General features: G+C 37.6%; 8 protein-coding genes across 9 annotated transcripts; 3 read left to right on the top strand and 5 right to left on the bottom strand.

Moving 5' to 3' along the window:
• Window positions 1–44: 44 nt before the first annotated feature.
• Window positions 45–2,706, top strand: LOC17881987 (alpha-galactosidase 2). 2 transcript variants are annotated; one of them, XM_023781702.1, is made up of 14 exons: window positions 45–267; window positions 348–406; window positions 504–560; window positions 662–696; window positions 783–886; window positions 991–1,066; window positions 1,173–1,297; window positions 1,377–1,460; window positions 1,549–1,613; window positions 1,696–1,772; window positions 1,862–1,952; window positions 2,048–2,097; window positions 2,169–2,309; window positions 2,413–2,706. In XM_023781702.1, exons 1-14 carry the CDS (start codon window positions 146–148, stop codon window positions 2,503–2,505), a joined length of 1,179 nt encoding a protein of 392 aa, XP_023637470.1. In that variant the 5' UTR covers window positions 45–145; the 3' UTR covers window positions 2,506–2,706. The 2 variants fall into 2 exon arrangements, with proteins under 2 accessions (XP_023637470.1, XP_023637469.1); XM_023781701.1 differs by having other exon boundaries at window positions 1,690–1,772.
• LOC17884591 lies at window positions 2,655–4,920 on the bottom strand. Its single transcript, XM_023781703.1, has 6 exons — window positions 4,798–4,920; window positions 3,779–3,996; window positions 3,587–3,668; window positions 3,414–3,499; window positions 3,211–3,293; window positions 2,655–3,102 (listed from the first exon to the last, which is right to left on the bottom strand). The coding sequence occupies exons 1-6, from the start codon at window positions 4,885–4,887 to the stop codon at window positions 2,861–2,863; spliced, it is 801 nt and encodes a 266-aa protein (XP_023637471.1). The 5' UTR covers window positions 4,888–4,920; the 3' UTR covers window positions 2,655–2,860.
• A 1,937-nt stretch (window positions 4,921–6,857) lies between these two features.
• Window positions 6,858–8,080, top strand: LOC17883817 (GEM-like protein 4). The gene is made up of 2 exons (XM_006288544.2): window positions 6,858–7,242; window positions 7,353–8,080. Exons 1-2 carry the CDS (start codon window positions 7,110–7,112, stop codon window positions 7,892–7,894), a joined length of 675 nt encoding a protein of 224 aa, XP_006288606.1. The 5' UTR covers window positions 6,858–7,109; the 3' UTR covers window positions 7,895–8,080.
• Window positions 8,081–8,621: 541 nt separating this feature from the next.
• On the bottom strand, window positions 8,622–10,715 carry LOC17881902 (FAD synthetase 2, chloroplastic). The gene is made up of 5 exons (XM_006287926.2): window positions 10,327–10,715; window positions 10,049–10,101; window positions 9,620–9,755; window positions 9,264–9,439; window positions 8,622–9,168 (listed from the first exon to the last, which is right to left on the bottom strand). The coding sequence occupies exons 1-5, from the start codon at window positions 10,569–10,571 to the stop codon at window positions 8,675–8,677; spliced, it is 1,104 nt and encodes a 367-aa protein (XP_006287988.1). The 5' UTR covers window positions 10,572–10,715; the 3' UTR covers window positions 8,622–8,674.
• Window positions 10,716–10,814: 99 nt separating this feature from the next.
• Window positions 10,815–12,477, bottom strand: LOC17881773 (protein-S-isoprenylcysteine O-methyltransferase B). Its single transcript, XM_006286506.2, has 2 exons — window positions 12,035–12,477; window positions 10,815–11,560 (listed from the first exon to the last, which is right to left on the bottom strand). Exon 2 carries the CDS (start codon window positions 11,532–11,534, stop codon window positions 10,941–10,943), a length of 594 nt encoding a protein of 197 aa, XP_006286568.1. The 5' UTR covers window positions 11,535–11,560; window positions 12,035–12,477; the 3' UTR covers window positions 10,815–10,940.
• A 500-nt stretch (window positions 12,478–12,977) lies between these two features.
• Window positions 12,978–14,174, bottom strand: LOC17882513 (transcription factor TCP21). Its single transcript, XM_006288499.2, has one exon. The coding sequence runs from the start codon at window positions 13,919–13,921 to the stop codon at window positions 13,205–13,207; it is 717 nt and encodes a 238-aa protein (XP_006288561.1). The 5' UTR covers window positions 13,922–14,174; the 3' UTR covers window positions 12,978–13,204.
• A 617-nt stretch (window positions 14,175–14,791) lies between these two features.
• Window positions 14,792–18,925, top strand: LOC17881657 (defensin-like protein 22). The gene is made up of 3 exons (XM_006289942.2): window positions 14,792–14,802; window positions 18,588–18,637; window positions 18,738–18,925. The coding sequence occupies exons 1-3, from the start codon at window positions 14,792–14,794 to the stop codon at window positions 18,923–18,925; spliced, it is 249 nt and encodes an 82-aa protein (XP_006290004.2).
• Window positions 16,348–18,102, bottom strand: LOC17881956 (E2F-associated phosphoprotein). Its single transcript, XM_006286534.2, has 3 exons — window positions 17,959–18,102; window positions 17,509–17,674; window positions 16,348–16,763 (listed from the first exon to the last, which is right to left on the bottom strand). Exons 1-3 carry the CDS (start codon window positions 17,987–17,989, stop codon window positions 16,508–16,510), a joined length of 453 nt encoding a protein of 150 aa, XP_006286596.1. The 5' UTR covers window positions 17,990–18,102; the 3' UTR covers window positions 16,348–16,507.
• Window positions 18,926–19,030: the final 105 nt, after the last annotated feature.

Below are 19,030 nucleotides of genomic sequence, written 5' to 3'. Positions count from 1 at the left end.
TAGAGATGATCCCCCCAGTTCCCACTTAACCCATCATTATTTATTACAGAACCTACTTTTGTTTTTTCTTCAATCCCTCTCTCTCTCTCTCTGAGTCAGTTTATTATAGCCATTGAAGGAAATAAGAATAAAGCTTGATCGAGCAATGGTTCTTATTGGTGTCTTCATAAGATTCATTACGTTCACTCTGACTCTGACTCTGATCGTTGATGGGTTTCAGAGTCGAATGTTGATGGACAATGGTCTTGCTCTCTCTCCTCAAATGGGGTTTGATCCTCTTCTTTTCTTTTCATTCATTTCTTTTACTTGACTTACAAGTTGTCTGATTAATTACTCTCTCGGATCAGATGGAACAGCTGGAATCATTTTCAGTGTAACATCAATGAAACCCTCATCAAACAAACCGGTGATTACTGATTCTACTGTGTATAGATAGCAAAATCTAATGCAAGTTTGATTGATAGTTAAAATAATACTAATAAATAACCTAAGTTTTTCTGCAGCTGATGCAATGGTTTCAAGTGATCTTGCTGCAAAAGGTTACAAGTATATCAACATAGGTATAAACAAAAACAAAAGAACCATTTTGGTATGGTGGTTACTCTGTTTTTCATCTCTTCCTTTTCTTAACTATGTTCTGTTTTTGTCTGTGTGTTTATAGATGATTGTTGGGGTGAACTCAATAGAGATTCTAAGGTTCAATAAACCCAATCAAAGATGTACTTCCATTTTTTTAGAGTGTTTGAAAATCAAAGAATGAAACTGAGATGTGTATTTGATAGGGGAATTTGGTTGCCAAAGCATCGACATTTCCTTCAGGAATCAAAGCTTTAGCAGATTATGTTCACAGTAAAGGGCTAAAGCTTGGGATCTACTCTGATGCCGGGTATAATTATAGATACACACAAGAGACTCATCTTAGAAATCCAAAAAAAACTTGTTAAGACATCGTTTCTCCCTCCATTGATCATATATTTTCTTGGTTTCTAGGACTCTTACTTGCAGCCAAACCATGCCGGGCTCACTTGGGCATGAAGAACAAGATGCCAAAACATTTGCCTCATGGGTATGTATGCCTGTATGCTTGTATTGTACGTGTGATATATCTGAAGTTTGAACTCATTTCATAAAACCTTAGAAGCTGTGTGTTTCCGTTGTGGTGTATTCGACAGGGGATTGATTACTTGAAGTATGATAACTGCGGAAACACAGGGACAAGCCCAAGAGAAAGATACCCAAAGATGAGCAAAGCTCTCCTTAATTCAGGAAGATCCATATTCTTCTCTTTGTGTGAATGGTAAGAAGATTCACTTGCTTTTTAATTCAGACAACTTTGTTCTGATGATATTAAACAAGAAACTGAGTTGTAAGTGCAGGGGAGTAGAGGATCCAGCAACTTGGGCAGGAGCTATTGGCAACAGTTGGAGAACAACTGGAGATATCGAAGATAAATGGAGCAGGTTTCTGTTCTTTAATGGCTTTTTTTTTTTCCAATCTTAGTAAAACAAGAACCTGAAGGATGTTTCTCTATTCGTTTTTGCTTATTAGCATGACAACGATAGCGGATCTGAACGATCAATGGGCATCTTACGCAAGACCAGGATCGTGGAACGGTAACTAGTTTGGTGTTAATAACAGATGTGAGTCAATCTTATCAAGAAGATATCGATGTCCTGGTAACTTAAACAGATCCAGACATGCTCGAAGTGGGAAATGGAGGCATGACTAAAGAAGAATACAGGTCGCATTTCAGCATCTGGGCATTGGCAAAAGTATGAAGTGTTGTTTTACCTGAAAGCCGTAAAAAGTGTATCAATGTTTCCACAGTTAAACCAATGTTTGATTGTGTTCTCTCTTGCAGGCTCCTCTGCTAATAGGGTGCGATCTTAGATCGATGGACAAAGGTACCTTTGAATTGCTGAGCAACAAAGAGGTGATTTCTGTTAATCAAGGTAAACACTATTGAAAAGTTCCTTACCACTTTAGAATCTGCTCATATGAAATCCTAAAGTGATAAGAGCTTGGTGAACTGTTTATGTTCGTTCAGACAAACTTGGGATCCAGGGAAAGAAAGTGAAGAAAGAGGGTGATCTTGAGGTACTAAATTTTCTTATATATCTGTATGGACATCCGAACACACAACACATGGAATATGTGGTGCAATACAGGTATGGGCAGGTCCACTAAGCAAAAAACGAGTTGCGGTCATCCTATGGAACAGAGGATCAGTACCAGCAAACATCACAGCTAGATGGGCGGACCTTGGCCTTGATTCATCAGTTACTGTTAATGCTCGTGACTTATGGGAGGTAAACTATATTAAACCAATCATGCATTTAGTATTCTATTTCATCTCTACTATTCACACCTGAAACACTCATGAACCATAGTTATGATCTATGATGTATGCAGCATTTGACACATCCAAGTATTAAAACACAACTCTCTGCCCTAGTGGAGCCTCATGCCTGCAAAATGTATACTCTTACAAGAAGCAAAGCGTAAGATGCTGCTGCTATACTACAGCTAGAGTGAAGGAAGTAAAAATGAATCCTAGCAAAATCCTATCCAAACCAGAAGATTGTGCCAACTCATCCTCTAGTCTGATTTGTATTAAGATATAATGCAAAATATGAAGATGCCAGCATCAGAAATACTCAAATCCAAATAACCTTACAATAAGAAAATAATGAGTTTTGACAACAATCCCACATGCCACTTTTGAAGCAAAACAACCAAATCCAGATGTTCGCAAAGTTTCATCAAAAGATTCCATAATAAAAAGATACCAAACTTTCCCTCAGAAAACATCACATCACTGACATCACCAGGATGTATGAGAGGTTCAATGCAGAGATAGTTAATACTTACTAGTTACCACCCCAGTTGGAAATGGCAGACCAGTAGCTTTCCCAGCCATAAACATTTTGAAATCGTTTTGGGTGAACATGACTTTTCCCAGCCAGGAGGCAGCAGACTCTTCATGCATCTTGATGTTCTCTTGATCTGTGGTGCCTGGCATGTTCCAAACGTCGTCGGGAAGCTTGGAACCCACTGCTCCAAACACAGGAAGCTCAACTTTTGCCTCTTGAGGAAATGTTTCTGAGAACAAACAAGCAAGAATATAGTTCAAGACATCAAAAAACTATAGATAGATACACTTGTTTTGCAACATGCAGAGTATAAAACAAAAGCTTATAAGGAAAATACCTGGGAAGACGGGTGTCATTGAATGATAGGTCAGGAAATATGCATCCACGTCTTCCACTGTTGGAATTTGAAGCGATGGAGACCTATAATATGTTTATCAATCAGCCTCATGTAGCAAGTAATACAACAGCTTGTTCAAGAGATATGTAACTTCAAAGACAAGTGCTAAAGCTGAGAATATTATAGAGGTGAAAGAGACATACCAGGAAACACAAAACCAACTGTTTTCAGACAGATCAGAGCTTTTTAGGCTATTCATTCCATGGTGCGTCTCAGCCAGTTCTGCAACCTATACCAAAAACAGAATCTCCCCAATTAATATATCATTACAGAGAGACAAAGTATAAGCTATCCAACACAGAAGAGCATCGCATACAGTATCAATAAGAGGAGGCCTTTCTTCAAAACTCAATGGCTGATCGAACTCCAAGTAAAGATGACAGTCCTCACCGAAGCTCCTAAATTTGAAAAACAATAAGAACAACAACAAAGTGTCAATCAAATCCTACAATCTCAGATTCTGAATGAAGAAGACAAATTCAAAGTCAAGAATAGAAGAATCTGTGACCTTGAAGAAGATCCATCGATGAGAGGCTTCTTGGTGAAGATTTGGATCGCGGAGAGGGTGGGAGCATAGTACTGGGTAGTATCCCTCCTCAGCGTAAGAGGAACGCCGACAGCGAAACAGCTCCAAAGTTCGTAGGCCTCCCAGATGTCACCGAGGACAATGTGAGGCTTTCTCTCTGGTTCTGCTTTGGCTCCGGAAGAAGACGAACCGACACGACTCTGCGCGGAAATTTTTGAAAAAATTAGGGTTTCACCAATTTATATGGATTCCCGAAATCACTACCCGGATTGTATAATTCGGATCCCGGTTGGAAAACTAAAATATTTATAGACATTCCCCTCCTACTATTTCATTTCACAAAATCAACCAAAATATTTCAGTTTCGTCCATTTACCCTAAACAAGCTAGGGATATATTATTTTGCTTTGGTTTGGGGCTATTAGAGTTCGGGGGTTTTATGTTTTTAATTAGTTATCTTATGAAGATTAGTGGTTTCAGTTTGTAATACACGGTCCATCTTCTTTGACTTAATCAAAAGAATACGTAGACACGCGTCAGACAGTGATTCAGTGTGGATAAGACAATGTATATAAACTTTATTTTATTATCCTTTAACGCTATTATCATTAATTAACAGCAAATATTAATTTAGTTACATGCTCATATTTAGTTACCTTTTAAAGTTTCTTTCCACGACTTTAATTACATTATTTTCTTCTACATGATTTAATAATCTACCGTATGAAACTTGAGTTTATCTAATGAAATGGTTAGTTTTACAAAAAATCTTCATACCTTCTACAAGAGCCTAAAACAAGAGAAAAGGGTTTTATTGAATGCGATTAGATGCTTAGTTGAGTTTCTGACATGAATATCGTTTACAGATTGATCTATTCATCTATGATTGTTTCATATGATTATAGGTACTTTGCAAGAAAATTAAGTATGGTGTATATATACTAAATGGCTAATCCAAATCTATATGTGAAATGATTCAGAAAACGAAAGAAATTGAGTACCTGGGTATGGAAATTGACGGGGACACTAGGAGAGATATGTTTAAGAAAACTTTCAAAATTAGATTTGCCTCTCTCACTCGGGTTCCCCATGATTTTGGTGGTTTGAGTAGTGGCTCTCTCTTTGGCTTTGATTTGTTATATAGACTGATTATTCTCGGTCAGAAAGATATATAACGTAAAAAACGTGAAGTTACATTGGAAAATGGGAAAAAAGTCAAAAAAATTAGAAAATTATTGTCTTTTACCAAAACATAATACAAATTAGTATCATTGAATATTTAATTAATTAATTAATTAAAATTGGATTTAGTAAGGTGATGATTAATATACACTTGCCAAAAGACAAGGAATACTTAAATACATCATTTTTATTCATAACTAGTCAAGAAACCGCTGCCGTTATAACAGCCGTTATATTTCTGTTAAATTCATCTGACGGTGTTAATAAAATCGTTAACTAATATTTAAAGTAAAATGTGTACCAAGTCTCAAATATTACATCAGACAATCAAATACCATAGGGGATTTAGAGACGAAATCGTGGAGACACACACAAAATGTATATCAAGATGGTACATAAAAACCTTAGACAATGTATTACATATAATTTTATAATTTCATGGATTTGTGAAGAAAATAATAATTAGTCAAATGGTTAACAGATTACTTTAGTTTGCAACTTCTTTTTCCTAAAATTCGACCCCAATAAGTTAGACTAATTCGTCCCTCGTAGTGATCATAGTTGGGTTTTGGATCGGGGTTTGTTGACCCAATTCCTCTTCTTTTTCTTTTTAAAGTTTTTGCATAGAAAGAAATGTCATCCTCACACACCTAAATGGTTTAGTGATTATAGTTTTATATATTTGTCTAGCACTCACATAATCTCTATCATCACATGATGTTATTTCCTCGTTTGCTTCTCAATAGTTTTTGTCTGAAGTTCCAAGTCTTCCTTACAAGAGGGACTACATTGCTAATCACACATTGCGTTGCGTGTATATTCCCCTGGAAAATTAGTTGTGCACAAATAAAGTAGCCTAGTGTCAGTGTGCGTATGCGCTATAGGAGTATAGGTCACACTTGTTCTATGGCAACTTCTCACTTTTCTTTTCTACAGTATATATGTTTCAATTCTTTGTTGTGTCCACTACTTTGAACTATATCTTTAGAATTGCCAGTTCAGTCACTCGTCAGAATTTTTAATGATTAGAGGATAAGCTATTTTTATTGCGCATAAAAATGTGACCGTCACAAAATATTGACTCTCTTCTTCTCTATTGTATTGACTTCTATTTTCTAGTATAATAAATTAGTCCGTTGCCATAGCTTAAAATACCCGACTCACCAGCTTTCGCCTTTGATAAAGCATTCACTTGTTCCCCATAGTAAAGCTCTTGACCAGTCTATATTCGTTTATTAGCAAAAGCCTTATAATTATCCTATCCGACTACTAGTTATACTTTATATCCACTTTAACCAATTAATCAAAATACACAAATATTCACAATTTGACATGTTGTGTCAATTAAACATCACTACCAAAGGTCCAAAGGTTCAGAGCTAGTACACTACTATACAGAAAAACGTAAAGCATGCATACAAACTCGTCTATGTACATGTGCATTTGCATATTGTTGTGTGTAGATCACATGGGTGACGAATTGATTCAGCTACCAGCAGGTATATCCTATGGTGGGGATCCATTTCAAATCATAGTTCCTTTTCTGTTTTTGTTTATAAGTTTTTCACTTTATTTTTCTTTTCAAAGATTAATGAAATATAAAAACCTTATGATCTCTTTTTTACTAGCTATATAAGAAGAGGGAAAAAAAAAACTTTAAATTTAGCTTAGAAAACGGGACGTTATGACACATCAAAAAGTGACGATGCCAACTCAGAAAGCACCAAATCCACGACGTCCCCCTTCCCCATAAGTCGTCGTGTAGTTTTCTACGTAATTACATGTGTGCCGTCTTGCCAACTTTTGTATATGCTAAAAAGCATGTCGGAGTCTAACGTGAGGGGCGTGTGATCATGTTTTCACTTTCTTTTTTTTTTTCTCTGGCCAAACACAATGCTTTAATCCTAATCCCCAAATTGAGATAAACATAAATTAAAGCTTCTTTTCTCTTTTGCTGAATTGTTGATGACCCATTCATGACTCATCCCACGGTCAAGTCACAAAAGACGATCACAATCTTTGCTTTTCATTTTCCTTTATATACCTTACCCTGCACCATACCATTTCACCAAGCAGCTTCATCTTACATATCACACAAGATCAAATTAATTAATTACTTAATCCTCTAACGATGAACATGAGCAGAGTTGAACAACAAGTCATTAGATTTCCAACGGGAAAGACTACCCCGGTGGGATACTTACCTGATCCGGCCTCAATTAACAAGTTCCGGGTTTCGGCTCCTTCCAAGAAATCTGAACAAAGTTAGTACCTATTTTAACTACATATGCTGAGTCCATATTGTTTTATCTTCTTCTTTTTTATTCCATGCAAAACTTGAAAGCTAACAGGATTGATTTCTTTCTTTTGACAGACAACGCAAAATCGATTCTTAAAAGGAAGAAAACCGATGGTTTCAGTTTCACCAGTGGAGCTAGAGACCAGAGCAAGCTAAGACCAAAGCTAACTGAAACAGTGAAGAGAAAGCTATCTTTGGGAGCTAGGATTCTTCAGGTTGGAGGTTTAGAGAAGATCTTCAAGAAGCTCTTTAGAGTCAGTGAAGGAGAGAAACTGTTCAAAATGTACCAGTGTTACTTGTCGACAACCGCAGGTCCCATTGCCGGGCTTCTGTTCATCTCGTCAAAGAAAATGGCCTTCTGCAGCGAGAGGTCGATGAAGGTGGCTTCTTCTCAAGGAGACATGATCCGGGTTCACTACAAAGTGTCAATTCCCTTGAGCAAGATAGAGAGAGTGAACCAGAGTCAGAACACAAAGAAACCATCACAGAAATACCTCGAAGCAGTCACCGTTGATGGTTTCGACTTCTGGTTCATGGGGTTCTTGAGCTACCAGAAAGCTTTCAATTGTCTTGAGAAGGCTCTTTCTCTGAGCTTTGAAGACGAGGAAGACCAATAAAGCTACGACTTTATGATGAGCTTTGGAGTTTAGGATAAATATTTCATTTCTTCTTTACCTGATTGATCACAGAGTAGTCCTAGAAGGCTAGAAGACAGACAATACTGTACAATTAAACTCACATTCTTATTTATCTTTTCCATTGTAGACAATTTCAGATGAATATATTAAGGTAATCATTTATCTTTGCGAAGCTCAACCAACGCAAATGGAAACTCTATAGGGCTCTGGAAAAGAAAAAGAAAAAAAAAAAAACAATATCCTTGTGCTTGATATACACAGAGAAATGTGCCCTGACACGTCCAATCAAGAACAGAGTACACAAGAACCATTTTATTGAGTACAAGTCTCTTAAGATTCTTAAGCTCAATCTTTCCCTAAGTAAACATAACAACAAAAGTGAACAGTCTTGAGTTATATTCATAGCAGTGGAAGAATCAAAGAGCTTCACTCACCAGCCTGCTTCATCATACAACATATTTGTTCAGTATCTACTGAGGCAGGTCTTTATTTTTACTGCTGTCTAGCCACGAAATCACCCATGTCAGCTGGTTGTTGCGTAATGCTTCACTTAAGCAAACCGATGCCATGGTAGAAATAAATTTCCATGATCTGTGGAAGGGTAAATATGGGAATCTTGGGTTGTGACAACTGTCCCCGGGAAGTTAAGTCTGGTCAAGAAACATATTCTTAAAGACAAAGTGAACGATGGAGCTTCTCCAAGGAATTTCATTTGAGACAGCAAACAGTTGAAATGAATTGATAGGAACTAAGTTTGAATCAATCGAACTCAACACTCAAGAGTCGAAATTCTTGAGACCAATCTAAATTACAGAACCGTACCTCCTCGGTTTCTACATGGATATTTGATGTATCAACAACTAAGGTACACGGAACTGAAGACTCATCACCAAGTAGAAGCAAACATGCCTCATAAATTCCATTCGCAGGCGGTAAATTAAGTACTGATGATCTCGGGATAGAAATTATCGTTTCACTCCGCATATCTTGGGTTCTGACTTGCAAGATAAGCCGATGTCCCCTGCCAAGGAGCTCTGATACGTACCTCATATCTCCCACTGCAAGAGCCTGGCGTACACGTGTCGAAGAGACTTGGCCTCTGTCTTTTGAGTCCACTGAGTCTCTCTTTCCTGGGCCTTGCTTCTTGTCCATCACAGAGTTTATGATGTAAGCAGTGATACCATATTCCTCGCACAGTCTCACTAGCTCAGAGGCATCACCAGACGCTTTATATCCAAATCGGTAATTTTCACCTGAGGAAAAAAGTTTTTGCAAACAACTTATTTCGTTTATTCTTCAACATGAAATGGTACGAGAAAGGAGTGGTTTAGAGCTTTTAAAAGTTTACCTGCCACAACTCCGCAGACTCTGAGCTCCTTTGATAGCTTCTCCACAAACTGCCGTGGGGTAAGATGTCTCACACTGGCAAATTCTATCTCGTGCTCTTCAGGTGCTCTGTTTCCACAATATGAGGCCCAAGAGGCAAGCACCCTTTTCCGATCACATTTAGCCACTATTGGAGCCCTGCTTGTACAAATTTATATTGTCAGTAGGCACCATGGGAGCGAGGCACAAATTGATTAAAAACCGAATCTGATCAGCAGAATTAGATCTAATGTTTGACAATCTCAAAGAACATGAACCAAACGACATTTCTGCCAAAAAGAAAAGGGAAGGCATGAATGCTACAGGTGAGGACATTACCTAGGCTCCCAGCCAAGTACCTCGGCCATTCCAACAAAAGATAATAGATACGGAGTTCCAATTCTTGAAGCTTGAATCGTAAGCTCTCGATGGCCAATATGCAGGGCATCAAACTTCCCAAGAGCAACAATGCCTCCTGCAAAATATAATGCATTAGATGATCATGTAAAAGGGAAAGTGAAAAAACAAGAAAAAAAGGTGCATAGTCTATGCAGGTATGCACATCAAAGAAAGGTATGCAAAACCATCATGGAACTTGCGAGCATAATCATCTACGCTAACATCTACTAAGATCCATTCTTCGGAAGTATATACCAGCGCTCTCTCCAAACGAGAAGAAAGGTGTGACATTTGCTAGGATGCAATTGGGTTTGAGGGAGTTGAATAAAAAACTTGAATGAAGATGCAAGAAATAAGCCAGCTAGATACCTGAAACTGGGGATAATCCTTCAACTGAAAGCTCAGGATCATCTTCTCGTTGGCTTCAGAAGAAGATAGCAAAATAACCCGAATTTAACATCATTCAGATAAATTCATATCCAGAAACATAAATTTCGACATTTTACACAATCTCAGTAGTAAATAAGCTGAAAAAACCTAAATTATGAAACTTCACATGAATTGGTCAAAATATCAACCGTGACACAGATATCAAAGTGAGGAGAAGACATGAATCAGATGTCAAAGTCAGGAGAAGAAATTAAAACCTGAAACAATTGTGAAGAATAGGAATTTCTCCGGGATTTCTGCAATGCGACCCATATGAAGATATCATCCGCTGTTGTAATTTATGATTGAAATGACGACCGCTCGCCATAGCCTGACAAGGCCTGAGATAGAGTGAAGAGAGCTGCACAATCTTAGCACCACAAAACCCTAATCCTAATCCAATCGAAGTATGATGATGGTGGTCGGACAAATGCTGCAAGACACGTGAACCTCCGCACAACATGGTTCCGTCACGTAATTACCGATCGGACAAGCTCGCTCTGACGGAGAGACTCTTCGCCGGAGCTAACACAATGGTCAAATTTTATGTCCAAAATAAGTCATAAACCTCTGACTAGGCCAGAGTTTTTGCGGTACCTCTCTGATATTTACAATTATCCAGCAAAAAAAATAAAGTAAAGACATTACTGTACTTCACTGTTTGCACACATAAAAAAAAAAAAAAAAAAACTGTACTACACTCTGCTAGACCAAATAATCACCATTGACAAGAACATTTATCTAATACATGAGTAACGTGTCTTTCATAATTTTCTCTGTAAACAAAGTAATAAGACCATTCTCATATATGCTCATAATTGATTTCTACGGTTCATTTTACAAAGGGAACACCAGAAGGCACTCTCTGCGCATACTCCACATACTGTCTCCCAAAAAACTGCTTCAAGTAATGCTCCTCATAAGGTATTCTCTCTGCAAAGAACCGCCACACCACAACTGCAAACGCAATCGCTGAAACGGGATTACACAGCATCACTTGTGTTCCGACTGACCAAACAAGAAACCCGGAGTAACTTGGATGCCTCATGATTTGATACACTCCTCCTGTCACAAGCCTATGATGCTCCTCCTTGCGAATCTTTATAAGGTGTGTGAACGATCTACCTGCTGTGATTATAGCGGTTTTGCGGATGATTTCTCCGAATAGGATCATTATGAGACCGAAATTGCTGATCCACCAGTGTTGTTTCAGTCCCGGGAAGAATACTATCTCCGCTAGGTACTCGAGAACTGAGATTACCATTGCTAATGCATAGTGTTTGCTGATCAAAAGTGAGCTTAAAGTGACTCTGGACCTCCCATGAATGGCTATGGCGAGAATGTATTCCGATGTATGGAAGAAGATTATGGCCAGGAACATTTGAGTTAACTGCCTGAATCCGGTGTCACTAAATATCTCTGTCATTGATTCTTCACAAGATTAACTAAGACCTGCGAAAACATTCAAGTTAAAGACCCGAGAAGATCCAAAAACATCATTAGCCAAAGATGGGAAACAACAAGCATTCAAGTAAAATGCAATCCAACTCACTTCACCAAAGATTTCTTAAACCCAAACCTCAGAAACAACTAATCTCAATCAATGTAACAAATCAAACTAACTTGTTATAAGTCAGCTCATTACTAGATAGATGCTTATGCGGCATCAGCCTAGTGATCATACCGGCTTTTCTGATTAAAGTTCTTCTAACACTAAACAACAATCTTCTTAATACAACAATTGGTCCATGACATGCTTACAAACACACAGTTTTTACATGAAAACTGAAGATCTTATTCAATTATAAATGGATATGTATACGTTGGCAATCAAAAAATTATAACAACTAATTTCATAACTTATGGATTTTCTTCCTCAAAGAATTGAACAGAAACCGTAAAGAGCCACGAAGATCTGAGACATACCCCTTTAGAATTGACGGTTGCTGCGAGGGGAAATGCGAGAAAGTCTGGAATTTGCTGGAGTGAGAATCGCGTGGACTTTGGAGGAGAGAAGCAAAGTTTACACCTTTGCCCTTTTATCTTTGCTTGATATGATTAAAGAATTACTTTTGTAAAACACAAAGATCTCATCATTACATTTGGTAATCACCGAGAAAACAAGGTCTTGTCTGAACCATAGAGCTTCCGGGCAAAATCGATGAGAGCAAACGTTGCTGGAGCTCCGATATGGTATCCCAGAGAACCAGGGTTCCGCTTTGTCATTTTAGGGTTATTGGTTCGAGACGGTTTGATCCAATTTCACCAATCGGTTAGTTCCGGTTCAATTTCTTTTTTTTCATTTTTTTTTTGTTGGGGCTCCAAGTACTAGAGATGTCTAGATTGAGAGACTTCAAGTCAGTCAATAGAGTCTGTGGCATGGTATTAACCGTATAATAGTTTATTCTGAAGAAGAGTAACAATATACGGCCCATGGTGTTTTGAAGCTACAAATATTGTAAATTTGCTGAAAGCTTTTATTGTAAGCAGTTATTACTCTACCCGCATAAACGGCTCTGGACAGAAGCAAGACAAGGATATGTTTTTGATATTAGTTTTGGGGGCCAGTGAGAAGTTTGGAGCCATAGTATTATTATTGATCAGGCCCGCTCTGTTTATCAGTTTTCAGATTTGTTTTCTTTTTACCACGAGAGTGTCTTCTATTCACCGGAGGAGGATCTTTATGGTACGGTGGTACCTCAAAACTGGCATCTCAGCTTCATTGACAAAAGTAACCATAAAAGTATTCACGCACGCACAAAGTTTACAGGACGGCCAGAGCTTTTGCTGTTCTTTTAGTTTTCTAAAGATATTGATTTTAAAGACTCTGTTTCGCCAGCAAAAACAGAGCTTTTATGGCGTTTTTAGGTACAATTAATCAATCAATCAATGGATCTCTGTTTCTTTCAATCTCCCAAAACAAATTTCCAGATAATCTTAAACCCCTAAAACCCTAATCAAAACACGCAATTGTAAGCTTAGCATCAACTAGAATTATAAGAGCCAAATAAATACTCTCCTAAAACACTTTCGGATGACATAAAAACATAGGACTTATCTCTCTATACATACCAAAAAGACAAAGACCCTTTTTATTCAACGTGGGTCGTGGTCGTCTTCCCTCCGACCGGACCCGTTAGCTCCGCCAGACAAAGAAGCAAGCAGATTGAGATGATGACCCGGTAGATAATTCCCAACTCTAGCTGCTGAAGCCTCACCCATTGCGGCAGCGGAAGCTTGCTGTTGTTGTTGTTGCTGTTGCTGGTGACGGACAAAGAGTGTAGCTGGTTGCTGCTGCTGAGCAAATACCATCTCCGGTGGAGCTCCGGCTGCAAAGCTCCAAACTTGTCCGAAATCCGGCCTCGCCGGAACAGCCCAGAACCCAGCAGAACCACCAGCGCCACTCATCAAGGAAGTAGTCCCCATAGTGTGTCCGACAGTTAACCCTCCTCCGGCGTTGGACTCTGCTTCCTCAGCTCTGACGACGCGTTTACCGAGAGTGAAGGGAGAAGAAGTGGAGAGAGAAGCGGTGGAGAAACTAGCGGGAGTAGTGCCAGTGCCAGTGGCGGCAATGATAGAAGGCTCGGCTTGGCGGAGGAGCCACTCAATGGTTTGACCGTCGGATTTGTGACCAAGCTCTCGGGTGAGCTGGAAAACACGAGCGGCGCAAATGATAGGCATACGAATCCTTCTACCTCTGCCGTCGACTTTGCTGTGACGATCTTTAGAAGGGGGTTTCTTGACGGCGTTAAGGGGTCCTTTGATCTGCTCGAGTATGACGCCGTTAGTGACAGCTCCGTCGTTGTTGGCCATGGATTTTATTCCGTGAAGTGGGGGATATTCACACTATAGATGTTATAACAAGACTCTCTATCTCACACACGAGAAGAAGAAGAAGAAGAAGGAGGAGGAGGTAATAGTAATGATATGATGAGAGAAGGAGGAGGAAGCTAGGCTGGTGGGAGGAGACAGGAAGGAGAGCACATGGCTGGTGGGCTCCCACACAGCTCACTTCTTCTGCTTCCTTCCTTTTTTAAAAAATATTTTTAAAAAACTTGTTGGAGCAATTCTGTACCGGAAGAGTTTGAAGGTCACGCGCTTGACCCCGGTGTTGACTGTGGTTTGGGACCACGGTCCGGCAGGAGAATTTAAGTTTTACTATATGGTTGGGGTCCCCGTCCCTCCTGATCTATTACTAATGTATATCGTTTGCTTAATTCACACCCTAAGCGTAATTAAGTACAACCACTTACTATTAGGCGAATAGAATGTGAATCGTGTTATGGTTTTTGTGATTAATGCCCCTCTTTACTGGGAGAAAGGTTGTTAATTACGTCCTACTTACTACTTTAATCTCACCAAAATTGATACATGAGAATTTTCTTTTGAAAAAGAGAAGAAAACATTTAGTAGCTAGATTTGCAATTAAGCCAAAAGGTGCATCCAGTTCCACGATGGTTGAAAAGATAGTCGTCTCAGTCAGATGTGGAATAATAAGAGAGACAATCAATGTGGTAATTGATTGGTGAGTAGACCTTCTTTACGCCAACACTGATTACGAGTTTTTCAATTTTACGATTTTTTATTTTATTTTTACTTTTATTAGTTTCACATTCTGATTATAAATATGTCATTCTTTGTGTGTTTTTAGAAGATTTTTTTTAAAAATAGCTCCAATGAAAAATGACAACTACGCGCTTTATGACGCTGATTACTATTTAAAACCAGTGCGTTCCCCACAAAATAATAATATGCGTTCGTGCGTCCAGTTTTGTATAAAAATCAATACTAATGCGTCCATTAAGCAATAATCAATCATAATAATTCGATGATTTGGAGCGTGACATAATAATAATATTTTTTTAAAAGTAGTCGTGCCCATCTGGCAGATACGCCGATTTTGATATGTCGTTGCCTCGAGATTTTATTTTATTTTATTATTTTCTACATTATTTCGTGACAATTATTTCTCTACTTACTCAACATTTTTCTATCATTCAGACTCCACATTTTTCTATCATTCACATTATACTTTATTATCGTATAATACTATCATGAGTTTATGATGCTTCTAACTACAGACGATTAGACCCAAACTAGCTTCTTAAAGATGTTTGATAAGCTATAAAAGTAAACCAAAATTAGCTGCACCTTAAATTCTGAGACCTTAGAACTATGACTCACAGCTGGGTGAACCACCAAACTAGTGACTGTAGTATATAGGAGAAGTTTTAGTTACATTTAGTAGAGTTGCTAGGAGGATTCAATTAAACTTAATCACACACACACAAAAAAAATACAATACTTATTAATGACCGGCCCTTTCTGTTGGTTGAGTGATTAATGGGGGTTTTCTGAATGATTAGTTGTGGGGTTAGCTGGAAAAAATACATATCGACAATTTATAATGATCACCAATTACCAAAAATGTACATATATATATATGTTTTTTTATAAAAAAAATAATAACAAATGTGTACGAATCATTTGACAATTGTCAAATGTGTTAAACAGCTGGAGCCCATTCTCATATGCGTTATATTTATCAATTTTAAATTAATAGCTACGAATTATTTATGGGTTGTGGACGAAACTACAAGAAAGTGACACTTCTGTTCTGTCTTAAAGAGAGAATCAACTCAACTCGTGTTTCATACAAAATATCTTTCTTTCTTCTTCTTTTTCTCACTTGGTGATGCCTCCCTAGATTTTCTTAGCTTACTCCACCAATCAGAATAATCCACGTCATCTCGTGTTTTGAAATGAGAGGATCGCTTTATCTTCTTCTTTCCATTTTGACTAGCGTGACTCAGACGTCGGAGACCAAACAGCGACCATTGATTAATCCTTTTTCTCCCACTAACATGGATTATTAAACTTTTGGTTATTTCTTTGGTTTGTTCTCACTTTCAATCTATCTAGTTACTACTGAAGTACTAATACAAGAAATACGTTAATTCACAGCTTGGATCCATCTACTAAAATGTACAGTGGGGTCTTCGGTGAATCACAATGTCAAAGTTACGCCGGACCTAAACTTTTTGATTACTTTTACATCATTTATATATTTTTATTCAAGTTTCATAAATGTAATCTAGCCCAGGTGTAACTAATGTAAGTAAGTATTCTAGCTCCAAACACCTATTTTTCTCAGCTCCCTTTCTATTTCGTATTTGTTTGATGATTTTGATTATCGTGTAGACAAATTCTGACTAGGAGTTGGGAAATCCATGCGTCAGTCATATTTCTCAAACGACTTCATTTTTCAAAAATTATCTAACATTATACACCAAATGTTAAGACAGACGCAAACTATCGAAACCTAACAAATCCTAGCCACCAATTTCGGAAAACGTTACAAACTCATTACTCATAACACCAGGTTGTTTGTTTTAACTTTTAAGGCTCGCTTGGAATGACATTAAAGAAATGGTAGATCTCTTCACTGTCGACCACTCCGATCTCTGTCGAACAAGCTGAGCAGAAGACTTGGGTAACTTTTTCGCTCTCTTCAGAACCAGTTTCTTGCATCTCGTAATCTCTCCTTCTTTTACCAACCTTCGCGGGGATTGCTTTGTGTTGCAAAATTGTGTCTTTATCTACTCTGCAATTGACCACAAATACAGCCCTATACTGTGTCACATGCTGCTCATGCCTGCAAAATTTGTACTCACTTGTCTTAATCTGATTTTAACATATAATGATATGCTAAAACATGTTCACCTGTCGGCCAAGTCGATTCACACAGCTCAAAGAAGGACGAACATATCAAGTTATAAACAAGACAATATCGTCAGGTTGAAGAGGAATCCATTTTGTTAAGTCCTTACGTTGTTATGCCTAAGATTCTACCAAGATTTTCATGCCTAAAAAGAATATTTGGATTTTCACATGTCGATATCTAGAGCCTGTAACAATGGTCAAGAATCTCCAAATCAAGTCAACATTCCAGAATCTAACAAGTTACTATCAATATATTCTCCAGGTAGCAAACACATTGGTGGGGATTGATATTGAACAATGGAATCTAGCAACATTGAGAAATCAAATGTTCGATGGGATATAACAATCTATGAAGAAGATAAAACACCATGTTAAAATGAATCACACAAATGTTGATTTCCTCGAAAAAACAAGTCAGGAACCGGTTTGCATCCTATCAAGATTGCCATTCCTAAATCTAAAGCCTGTAACAATGGTCAAGAATCTCTAAAACAAGTAAACAATCCAGGATCGAGCAAGTAACTATCACTATATTCTTCAGGAAGCAAACCTATGTGTTGAGATCAAACAATGGAATACTGGCAACATTGGGAACTCCATTAGATATAATAAACTAAGAAGATGAAACACCAAGTTCTAGTGAGTCACAAACTGCGGATAGACAAAATGGAAATTACCTCTGACACTCTAAGCAGACAGTGGTGAAACAAGCTGGACAGCTAAGTACAGCATCAGAAGTACGACCATCTCTCTTCTTAGCCATCCATAGCTCATCTTTATCATCAAGATCTGAATCATAGAATTCTGGTTTGATGGAGTAATCAATCTCATCGTCGTCTGAAACTGTTACAATGTAGTATACAAAAAAAGGAATTAGGATCTCATCAAAAAAATGTATAGACAAGAAACTTGTTTGTTCCTTTTGATTCTACATTATATAAAGTAATATCATTTAACTTGAAATCTAAAGAAGATGCAACTCAGAAACAAGAAGACAAAAATCAGAAATTGCAAGAAACCCTATAACACTGAGTAAACAACTTTTCTTGTCGCAATCTAAACACCACAAAGAGGATGAGTCGAATCGGCCGGCGAACGAAAAGAGAGTGAAAGGGGTAATAGTTTACCAGTTTTCTGTGAATTGATCGGAGAATCCATGGTTTTGAGATTCGAACTTCACTGATTGCGTAACATACGACACGATACCTCTTTGTTAAGCTCAACGTCGAGCTCCGGCGATGCACCCAAATCGGAGGAGCAAACAGATTTTGAGAGTTAATAACTTCCGGTGGCTCCTCAAGTAATGCATGTGCTAATTGGGCTTAAAAAATAGTTCAGATAAAAAGGCTTTTGGGCTTTCAGAAACTAAACAAGCCTTAAACTGTATACCGAATTCTTTGTTATCTAATTTTAGCCATGTAATGATTTTGTTCTTTGTAGAAGTCACAACGGAATATAAAGGGTTTGAATTTTCTTTAAAACAAAATAAAACGTCATGATATAACTAGCAAAAAAGAAGTAAACTATAGTTTGTATTCATCAACAAATCAACTAAATGTGGAAAGAAAAAAAACTAAATGTAGAATATATTTTGGTATAAACATCGACAAATCAACAAAATGTGAAAAAATATTAAATGTAGAATACATTTTGGTATAAATAAGAACGAAAGCATATCTTTCTTTTTATCAGAAAACAAAAACAAATTTTAAACACTTTTTAAACAAAAGTCTAGAAAGAAGATTAACAATGGCAGTGTAAAAGTTTTTTCTTTTGTTTTGCTTCTTGTTCTCTTTTTCTCCATTGGTACGTCTTTCTTTTTTATAATTTGTTAAATTTTAAATTATAAAAATCCTTAAACTCATCGTTAAAAAAAAAAAATTATGTGTGTGATATATATTGGCAGATGTTGAAGGATATAATGTAGAGAGTGGTTCGTCGTTGTGTTGTAATAGCCACCCAAAATTTGGAAAGTGCAACACAAAAAATGACAATGAGAGATGCAACAATTGGTGTCTCAATGGTTGCAGCAATGGAAAATGTGGTTTCTGCAAACCTATGTCTCATGGAGGACAATGCTACTGCTACTGTTAAGTCAAAATTTAAAAAACATCACTGTTTACAAGTGTTATTAACCCACTATAAATAAAAATTATTTATGCGTTTATGTTTGGTGTTGCGTTATTATGCGTTTGTTTT

Source organism: Capsella rubella, unplaced genomic scaffold (assembly GCF_000375325.1).
Source record: "Capsella rubella cultivar Monte Gargano unplaced genomic scaffold, Caprub1_0 scaffold_6, whole genome shotgun sequence".
NCBI classification, from domain to species: domain Eukaryota; kingdom Viridiplantae; phylum Streptophyta; class Magnoliopsida; order Brassicales; family Brassicaceae; genus Capsella; species Capsella rubella.
The sequence above is the reverse complement of the archived record's forward strand: the minus strand, read 5'-3'. Positions and strand labels throughout refer to the sequence as shown.